Source organism: Nilaparvata lugens, chromosome 2 (genome assembly GCF_014356525.2).
Source record: "Nilaparvata lugens isolate BPH chromosome 2, ASM1435652v1, whole genome shotgun sequence".
Taxonomy (NCBI): Eukaryota; Metazoa; Arthropoda; class Insecta; order Hemiptera; family Delphacidae; genus Nilaparvata; species Nilaparvata lugens.
In genome coordinates, this window is record NC_052505.1 from 36,453,365 (window position 1) to 36,464,766 (window position 11,402).

At 38.5% G+C, this 11,402-nt stretch overlaps 1 protein-coding gene across 1 annotated transcript; it reads right to left on the reverse strand.

Moving 5' to 3' along the window:
• Positions 1 to 10,732: 10,732 nt before the first annotated feature.
• On the reverse strand, positions 10,733 to 11,188 carry LOC111047480. Its single transcript, XM_022333240.2, has one exon. The coding sequence runs from the start codon at positions 11,186 to 11,188 to the stop codon at positions 10,733 to 10,735; it is 456 nt and encodes a 151-aa protein (XP_022188932.2).
• Positions 11,189 to 11,402: the final 214 nt, after the last annotated feature.

The window sequence follows — 11,402 nt, forward strand, 5'->3', positions numbered from 1 at the left end:
CCATGACAATGATCTTGCAGGAATTATCAGGGAGGCATGCAAGGAGCTGTTGGAAGGAGAGGCCAAGTTCAAGGGCAACTCTGATGGATTGAGTCTTCTCATCATTGACGGTCTCCTCATGTGCATCAGCAAGCACAAACCACTCCCAGGATCTTCCTACATCAAACTGCCAGCCAAAATAGCATCAAGAAAAGCCATCATCAACCTGCCGAATAGTGATCAACAATGTTTCAAGTGGGCAATCCTTGCCAAACATGTGCAAGGAGCACACCCTGAACAAATGAATGAGTGATATCATCAGCTCGTTGAAAAATACAATTTCAACGGAATTTCTTCCCCCACCACCATCAATCAAATTGACAGTATCAAGAGGGTTAATCTGAGTATAACTGTCAATATATATGGGATGAATTCCAAGTGTATTATTTATCCGAGACATATTGCAAAAGAAATGAAGGAGGATCATTTTGATTTACTACTCCTCCATGACAATGATGGTAGCGAAGCCACCACCACCACCACTCAGGACAGCAGTGAAGCCACCACTTCCACAACTCAGGACAGCAGTGAAGCTACTAACACCACTACTTGTGAAGAAGAAGAAGAGGAAAATATCAACAGTCACTACTGTCTCATAAAAAACTTCGAAAGACTTGTGGGATCTCAGCTCACTAAACACCAGCACCACATCATCATTTGTCGTAGATGCTTTACACACTACACCATCAACAATATTTGTGAGCAGAGGATGAAAGATCATGAGGAGTACTGTGCCAACAACAAGACTGCTAGAATCATCTTGCCTCAACTCAAGGAAGGTAGAAGCCCACCAATAATGAAATTTGAGAAACATTTGAATAAATTAAAACTACCATTGGTGGCCTATGCAGATTTTGAATGTCTACTGGAGAAGCCTGAGGAAGAGCAGCAATGGATTGGGAAGGCAACCAAAGTGATCCAGTGTCACACAGCAATGAGCTACTGCCTCTACTTTGTTAGAGATAAGAGCTTATTTCCATCATGGCCATCAATCACCAACCTCATCCCTAAGGAGCTGATTGTCTACAGAGGACCTGATGCAGCCGAACACTTCATCAAAACTCTGACCATGCATTCGAGAGACCTGGATGAGGCAATTGATCATTGTCAAATAAAGATGCTTCCACTTTTTGAGAGGGAGAAAGCCAGACACAATGCTGCCACCAACTGTGAAGCCTGCAAGAAACCATTCAATGGTGACAAGGTGTATGACCATTGTCATATAACAGGAGTCTTCCAGAATGCTTTGTGTAACAAGTGCAACCTTCAAAGATGTTGTACAACATTCATCCCTGTTTTTCTTCACAACTCTTCCAATTACGACACTCACTTGATCATACCGCACCTTGAAACTGATAAAGAGCAGCTGACTGTCCAAACACATCATAAAAGTACATATCATTCACCAAACAAATTTCCCAGCAACTGCACCTAGGATTCATCGATACCTTCAGATTCACACCAGACAGCTTGGACAACCTAGTCACCAACCTTGTCAAGTCTACTGAAAAAGTGTCAACAGTGCTACCACATACAGCTAGAGAATTTGAAGACAAACTGGAATTGGTTTCCAGAAAGGGTATGTTCCCCTACGAATATTGCGACTTGTGAGAAAAACTAGAGCAGACCTCACTATCACCAAAGGAAACGTTTTTCAGCAAGCTAACTGACAGCCACATCAGTGATGAGGCATATGAACAGCATACAATGAGCATCAACAAGTTTGGGAGAAATTCGACTGCAAGACCCTGGGAGAGTACAGTTATCTATACCTAAAAACTGATGTTCTCCTTCTGACCGATGTATTTGAAAGCTTTAGAGATATGTGCTTGAAAAACTATAACTTGGATTGTGCACACTACTCCACATTTCCAGGCTTCTCCTTTGATGTTATGCTAAAGTATACAGAAGTTGAACTAGAACTCCTAACTGACCACGACATGTATAACATGTATCATTGAATGAGGCATCAGAGGCAGAATAACAAAATGTGTTCATCGACATGCTGTTGCCAACAACGCCTACACAGGAGCGCCTGTTGACCCTGAGCAGCCCACATCATATCTCCTGTACACAGATGCAAACAGCCTGTATGGCTGGGCGATGTGTCAACCACTGCCATGTCGAGAGTTTCAGTGGATGGAGTTGGAGTTGAGTTGGAGATGGAGTTGAATGATGAGTTGGAGGGGGTGAGCAGAGGTATTGATGGTGTTGGAGATGTTTAAAAGATTGGCTACATCTTGGAGGTGGATGTTGAGTACCCAGCTGAGCTACACGACTCCCACAACGATTTTCCATTCCTAGCCGAGAACAAGAAAACACCAAAATCAGGATCGTTGAGATTGATGACAACTCTAAGCAACCATGAACGATATGTATGTCATTACCACACCCTTAAGCAAGCAGTACAACATGGACTGAAAATCACTAAAGTTTATTGAGGTGTAAGGCTTGAGCAGGAGGACTTCCTAGCACACTACATCATGCTAAACACCAAACTTCGACAACACTCAAGGAACACATTTTAATTTTTTTTCTCAAACTGATGAAGAATGCAGTTTTTGGCAAGACAATGGAGAATGTTCAGAAGCGTATGAAGATGGAGCTTGTCAACAATGAGAAACGTCTAAGGAAACTGATTGCCTGACCAACCTACAAGGACCACATCATCTTTGGTGAGAACATCTGTGCCATGACACTGCACAAGGAGAAATTTGAGCTGAACAAACCTATCTACATTGGTTCGACAGTGTTGGACATTAGCAAGACCCTTATGTATCAATCCGTCTACGATGTGATGAAACCAACATACAAAGATAACCTGCAACTGCTCTACCAGGATATGGACAGCCTATTCTACATTGTGAGAACCTCTACAATGACATTGTCAACAAGCAGCAACTGGAAGACACCTTTGATATATCTGAGTATCTGACCGACCACCCATGCTATTCAGACACAAACAAGATGGTACTTGGAAAGTTCAAGGATGAATATGCCGGCAGAGCTCCTCATGAATATGTAGGTCTACAATCAAAGCTGTATGCCTGCAGATGCTTCACCAAAGATTTAAGTCAATTAAAGAGTGGTTTGATAAAGAAAGCTGGAGGAGTGAGGAGACCAATACTCAGAGAAGAATTGTTGAAATCCCACCCAGATGCTGAACGATACATCACCTTTCAGGACTACCTTGACTGTCTCTATGAGAACAAAGAAATCTCTAGGAAGCAGGTGATGTTGAGGAGCAATGATGATGATGATGATGATGAAGAAGTTGATGAACCATCTGCAGAAAAGCTATGCCAGAGTGATTATGAGTAACAGCCATTATTAGAGAACTGAAAATTATATAGATAAAACGATCTCATACAGAATGTACTTTAGGATACTGATAAAGATTAATAATTGCTATAACATGACATCAATGCTTTTGAACTTTGGCAGCCATGACCAAATAAGATCTTTGCATGTGATCAGATTTATAGTGTCACTATCATTTCAAGGATTTGCCACATTAATCCTTCACCACGCCTGTGGTGAGCATTGATATTACCCAAAGTATCCATAATTCTTCCACCCATAAGAGCCATTGTATATGGAAGGCAGTGTGTGGTAGAAACACTCTCAACTGCATGTCAAGTTGGAGTAACAACCTTCTTCTTATATTACAACTATTGTGCAGGCTTGTCAACTATGTAACCACCTTCCACCAACTCTTCTAGAATGGAATTGAATTCATTCTCATGTCCAGTGTTGCCAACTGCTCTGGATTGGTCCAACAGTCTCAACCTGTCTACAAGTTCATTAGGATCATTGTAGTAGATGTAGTCGATTTTAGTAGCATCGTTTGCAACCATATAAAATGGTTCCACCAGTCCTCTCCCACAATGCTTACCATTCCTTATCAGTGGGTAAATTGTCTTCCTGTACTTGGCATCATTGGAGTTTATAATACATCAAACTGGGTCATAGTTTTTTCTATACAAATCGGTCAAATACAAAATGCATTTGTATGCATTTGAGTCAGGTGATGTAACAAGTTGATTGTTAGGCTTATTTTTTAAAATCAGCCCACATAGTCCAGCTGTTGCATCAAAAATCATCTTATGTTCTTCATCTGCAGGGTCAGTCAGTTCAATCTTTGAGCCATCACTTCCAAAGGTTAGATGCCTACTACCCAAATAGTACTTGTTTCTAACTAATCTTGGTCCAAATGTAGTATTTGCACTACTATCATTCAACATTGCTCTATAAACATATGGACCCACTTTGGTTCCACTCAATCCACTTTGAGTATAAATGTTGTACACTTCCTTAGGACTGCTGTTATCCAACACTGCCTCAAATTCTCCTCCTCCTCCTCCTCCTCTCCCTCCTCCTCCTCCTCCTTCTCCACCCCCTCCTCCTCCTCATCACTCCAAGTCCTAGTCTTGGACAATAATTTTCTTGCAACTGCTGAAGTACTTGGAGCCGGAGTGGAGCCTGCTGCTTCCCCAAATGATTTATAGGTTGGTGACTCCTCCTCCTCCTCCTGCTCCTCAACAACTTCTAGTTGTGGTGGTAATGGACGTTGAACACGCCTGGGTCGGATTGGAGTTGTTGGCAGTGTACGGGGTATAAGCCGATGTTGTTCTGCTAATGGTGGAGCCAGTGTTGCTGAGCTGGAGGTGCATGTTGCTTGGCTGGAGGTGGTTGCTGCTGGGCTGCAGGAATCTGAAGAGTCTCGATAATTTTTTCCAGTGGTTCAGTTAGTGGTTTGAAATGTTTTGTATATTAAACAAATTATCATTTAAGTTATGTAAGTAGCATAACCTTTAGACTGTGTATTCCAAATTAAGGTTTGAAGCAGTTTTGGGCAAACGCCTGTTTTTTTACCTGAATTGTATTTGCATATGAATAAATAAATAAATGAATATTGTTTCTCTGTCAATTCTCTTCCAAGTGTGAGCTCCTTATGCTTTCTCTTGATGTTACATCTTAGCTTTGCAATCTCCTTGATGGTAGGAGCTACCTCCTCCAATGTTTTCTGACGAGGTCGAACCATCCTGCTTGCCCCACAATAACAGACTGATACTCTACTAGACTTACACCTCAACAAAATAGGTGTTGATACCATTTCTGTAGCGCCCAGCATTCTTTCCTGATGAGCGATCAATGACAAGGAATGGATGTGCAGCTGACGACCAAACCTTGTTACACATGTCCTTGAACTGATCAAAAGTCATATCGGCTCCAACATGGTCTCTATAAAGATGCTTCAAGTTCAGCTCATCCTGTTCAAACACGATTAGAAAATTTGCATTGTCACGAATCAACTGTTTTGGAATGCGGCTATAGGTCTGTGCCAGATAGAAAACATCAACATCACTGTGTCTGCCTGCACTAAAGTATTTCCTGATGGCATCTTGTTCTCACAAATTATGTCATCGAAGATAATTATTGAATTTGCAGGCTGTTCATGTGTTCAGGTATTTCCTCACTTGTATCACACTCTACATATTCCATCTCATCGCCTAGTCACTGCATGATGGTTTTAAGGAACTAGTACTTGGACTGAAATGTAGTTTTTGAAAAAAGATGTATATTTGAAAAATGTATTCCATTTGGATCAAAAACATGTTGACCAGTAGATTTGTCTTACCACACCCTGAAGGTCCACATATAATAATAATAATATAATAATAATAATAAGTCATTTTATTTGTTTCGACAAACGCCATTCAAATGAGTTGAGTTGATAGGCCTACATAATACATAACAATAGATAAAATATGTTTAAAAATCAAATACAGACAATCATCACAGTATTACATGCAAATTCTAATAAAAAGGTAACAATAGAAATCAGTAAAATGAGCAAAAATGACCAATTATAAGAAATATCACAAATAACAATAGCAATCACTTTTAGACGTGTAAAGTAGAGCTACTCTGCATTCCTCCTAGACAGAGCTTTCAAGATATATTCATATATGTTTACAATTTTTTCATTATGAAAATTAGAGAGGAGAATCATGATTTTATCTGTTTCCTGAATAACATTATTGGTGTAAGGAACCTAAAACTAAACCTAAAAAGGAACCTAAAAAAAGGAAAAGGAACCTAAAAAAAGGAAAAGGAACCTAAAACTTGATACTTCTTTCCATCAATATAAAAGAAAGTAGATGACACTGATGATGTTCTCAATTGTGATATACAGCGGATTAATTTTATTGGAAGTTCAAAATCTAGCTGTTCTCCTCTTACAAAGTAAGGATTGATAAGTTTATAGAGAGGGCATCTTTGGGACAAAAACGCACAATCTATGTCCTCCTCTTTTACATATCTCAGATATGTATCTCATAACTACTAAGAATGCTATCCCTGTTGTTCACTAAGTTGATTGCATCAATTCCATTGTCAATGAGAATATTTTCGAATTGGAAGGACTCTAATTCTTTACGAACATGTTCTATCCAATTACCTTTAAAACTTACTCTTAAAAGGAGGCGATAGCAAATAAATGGAAACCGTGACTCTCTCAAGTTCACTATTTTCACAAGCCATGATAAATAACTTTTAAATATTTGAAACCTGAGTTTTGGCCTATTTGTTTCTAACTTGACACACCAACTCGGCGTTGAACAGAGCAGTAGAAGCAGGCGTTTTAAGAAAAACAACTGTGCTATCTCTACTGCTTCTTCACAATTCAAACCCCAAACCTCCGAGCCATACAGACATGACGGTATTACAACTGTATCTAATAACTTCATCTTATCTATCCACTTCACTGACCTTACTTTAGATAAAACATCTATCGCCACCGCTGATTTAGATTTCCCCCTATTTATTGCTCATCTACACATCTCAGAAAACCCACCAGATGATTGAAATATAACTCCCAAATAATTATACTGGCTACACATATCTATTTTATTACCCCCTAGCAGAAAATTAGCTTTATGACTTTTGCTTAAGCATCCTTTATGGAAAGTTAGAATTTTCGTTTTGTTTGCATTTACCTTTAGACCTACTTCAGAGCTATATTGATCCAAACATTTTAATTTATTTCTTACGTCAGAAATACTATCGGCCAATATAACTATGTCATCAGCATACTGTAACATTAAAATATCGTTGTCCCCATCAATATTCAGGCCATGTAACCCACTCTCTCTGAAAAAAGCTTCTATTCCTGACCTATAGAGAGCGAAGAGCAGTGGACTGGCGGGGTCGCCCTGCAAAACACCCTTGCTCATTACTATTGGCTCAGACTGACAACCCCGAGACCGATTTTCCACCACTAATGTGAAGTTACTGTAAAGGTTTTGGAGTACATTGATAATTCTCCTACTAACTCCAAGTCTCATCAATTCTCGCCAAAGCAGATTGTGGGGGACGGAGTCGAATGTGGATTCATAATCCACGAACAGTGCAACAGTGCGTACACTTTTCTCTATTTATACTCCATATAATATTTCACTATTGAGTCTAATACAAAAATATTGTCCACGCATGATTGGCCCTTATGAAATCCTGACTGACTCTCTTCCATCACTCCGCTCTCATCCGCCCATAGCGTTAATCTATCAGTTATTATACCGGTGTAAAGTTTAAGAATGCAATTCGCTATAGCTATACCTCTGTAGTTCTTGGGATCCAGTGTACAACCTTTTTTATGCAACAAAAATATTTTAAGCCCCGCCCAGTCTGTTGGGATTATGCCAGTCTCTAAAATTGAGTTAAATAAACTTATCAACATATATTTTCCTTCGGGAGCTAAATACTTGTAAAATTTGTAGGTATGGAATTTTATCCAAGCCTGGCGCACTATTATTTTTCTGCCTTCTCAATCTATTCTCCAGCACTAACAAATCTATCCTTCTATCTAAAATTGGATGTTTCACATCACAGAATACACAATACTCTTTAAAAGAAGATAGTTCATATTTTTGTTTAAAATATCTAGCCCATTCCTCCAAATTTATACCGTTGTCATCTGTTCCTCTTCTACCTTTGAACACTCCAACTATTCCCCAGAACTCTCTCGTATTAGTAACATTTTTGAAATCTTCTCTTAGTTTTTCATAGTATTGTTTCTTTTTCTGTTCTACTGCATTTTTGTACTCTTTTTTCTTGTTAATGGAATTATTCAGAGCGTTCGGAACTGGATTTCTCTTCTTGTAATCTCTGTATGCAGAATGTATTGTGATCTCAGGTATAAAATAAAGGCAGTCATTCTATTCTATTCTATTCTATTCTATTCTATTCTATTCTATTCTATTCTATTCTATTCTATTCTATTCTATGCTTTACGCAACTCTCTCTTTAATTCATTGCAATGCTTATCGAACCAAGGTTTGTTTCTAAATTCGTTGACTCTCATAGCATTTTCCACCATACCCAGAGATTTAGCCCTTTCTATTATCCCTTTCATTATCCCGTCGGCCATATTCTGAATATTTTCACCACTCTGATTGAAGCTAGACGGAACAATCAAGTTTCTACTATATTCTAGTTTAAATGAATCCTTCCAACGAAATATTGTTTGTCGTGCCAGCTCCTAATATCCCATTGGATTTTATTTTAGTAGATACAATAAGCGGAAGGTGATCGGATGTCAATACAAAATCAGAAACTTCCAGATCTGATATAAAAGAGAAACTCTCTAAGTTGATCAAGACTAAATCTAAACTACTCCCGTTAGTACTATTAAAAGTGAATTGGCCCGGAGTATCACTTCTACACCTGCCATTTAACACAAAAAATAAATTTTCTTCCATAATACTAACTAGTTTATGAGCATTATTTGAAGCACAACTGTCTCGTGATACTCTATCCGCGCATAGTTCTGAGCTACTGAACACTTCCCCACCTAAACCCTAAACATTGATTTAATTCTCCTATTCTCAAATGAAAATCGCCACCAATCACAACAGGAAAAAAAGAGAGTAGTAATTCGTTATCACTTAGACAATCTTGTAACTCATCAAGGGTATTTGCTACCGTGTCAGGTTTCATATAGATTGAACAAATAATTATACTACCTATAGGACAATCTACTTTAACCATGATAATGAAGTCTTAGGCGAAAACCAAGGACGCTTGATGACGCAAATGATTTTTCACTAACACAATTAAACCTCCACTAGCTCTACCTCTTATCTATTCATAAGCAAATACAATTCAGGTAAAAACAACAGGCATTTGCCCAAAACTGCTTCAAACCTCAATTTGGAATACACAGTCTAAAGGTTATGCTACTTACGTAACTTAAATGATAATTCGTACACAATTTTGAGTCCAAAAAATGTATCTACTACAATTTTGAATTTATTAGATTGATCAATTTCCAAATATGAATCCAAACAAAACTCTTCCTTCACAATATTGCAAAAAAATATTGGAAATTTCACTCAAATCCACAAACTCATGTAAACATCAAAACATAAATCTATTAAACTACTCCCGTTAGTACTATTGAAAGTGAATTGGCCCTTGATTGCAACTCTTTCTTAGCTGGCACACTAAAACAACTGAAACTATCAAATGATTTAAAATTAATATTAGAGTTCACTAACCAACTTTCACTTATACAAATAATATCATTTTTTTTAAACTGTTCTGTTTGAGTTATATCCAAGTTTAGAAAGTTTCTAATACCATGACAGTTCCAATAAAGTATTTTCACATATTCTAGAGTTGAACCTACCTTGATTTGATTGGTTTTTGCATTTGTTACCTGGTTGCATGTACGGCTTCCACCTTCCTGTACTGGATTCCTGTTCGACTCTCAGCCAGCCTCTCCTCTCCTCTTCGTCTGCTATTCAGATAGTGGCCGACTCCCGTTCAAAGATGTCTTGGTCCGCGAAGTTTTTGAAATTTTATTGCTCTCTAGCCAAACTCTTACTCCAGATATTTTTTTTGTGATGGTATTGGAGGATTTTTCCAACTCTTCCTTAGACGTTTTTCCCGCTAATGGAGTATTTGAACGGAGCACCCTTGAAGTATATTGAGAGTGGATACGCGAGCTCTTGTCTAATTGATGATTTTGTCTCTCATTGGCTGGGTTATCACTTTCTCTCTCAGCATGTACCGTCACTTGAACTTCTCTCTTCGGACTCGATTCTAGAACTATCTCATTCTCTGAAACCACAGTAGATGTTTCACTCGGAATGACAATTTCTGATGAATTTTTCTGAGTTATTTGAATAGTCTCTTCACTGAAAATTTGTTCGGATAAAGTTGACAAATCATCAACTGGAGTTGAGTTCACGAGAGATTGCACCCCCAACTGCCCCTCTCCTTCACCCTTCACATTCTCACCACTTGTATTTTTGAATTTACTTTTCAGCTTATCCAGTGTAAAGGGATGCCGATTGACTATTAATTTGTCGTATTGCAAGATAGCATGTTGCCCATCGCTCCTAGCCATTAACAGGAATTTTTTCAACTCTTTCCTTATTTCTCTCACCCGAGTGGTAAAATCTTCCTCTATGCCTATATTACAGTCTCCCAATTTCTACCTGTTATTCAAAATCTCCATCTTTTTCTTAAAATTCCAAAAGGTCCACATGTAATGCATCTTATATGGTTGGGGAACAAATGACCATGCGGCTTCTTCTTATTGTCCATTTCCAGACCACAACCTTTTACCACACGATCAAAATCAATAACTTTGAACAAGTTTTGCTGTTGTACAACCTCTCTCATCCTAGATCAAGTCACTTTTGTCAATCCACGAGTCGTGACTTGAACTGTATCCTTTCCAATGCACTAGCAGCTTGTCCCCTCTCTTCCTTAAAACCTTTTCAATCTCAAAGACACTTGGCACTGTTTTCTTCACAATTTCTTCAGAGTAAAACCCTCCTTGAATAGGCTCACCTCTATAGTCTTCCAATACATATGTTACAGGTACTGTGGGACGTACACGTGTTACTGTGAACAGCTCATTTGTCCAATTGGCTAGATATCCCTTGTCAAAAGTATTTTTATACTTGCTTATTCTAACCTTGTCACCAGGCACAATATCCTGATGAGGACCTGGATAGAACCTACCTCTACACTCAGCATTCTTCTTCTGTAACTCTTCTCGATAGGCTTTATGCTGTTTACCGAGTCGGTCGAGTAGCACTTTCTCATGCTTCTTCTGCACATCTACTGGCCGCATACCTATTGTTCGATGAATCTTGGCATTATACTCTTTGAGAAGTGAGGTTATAATGTATGTCAAATGATAGGTTCCTCGCTCAGTGAACTTGATCCACATTAACTGTTTAAGTGTTCTGTTGAAGTTTTCCACTATAGATGCCTCCTTATCTGATCTAGTTGAGTAATGATTCACATTATACTGTTTCACAAGTTGTTGGAATTTTGTATTGAAC

Bases quoted from the DNA above. Each gene is read 5' to 3' on its own strand.
- LOC111047480 (XM_022333240.2), bottom strand. From the start codon at position 11,188: ATGCGGCCAGTAGATGTGCAGAAGAAGCATGAGAAAGTGCTACTCGAC.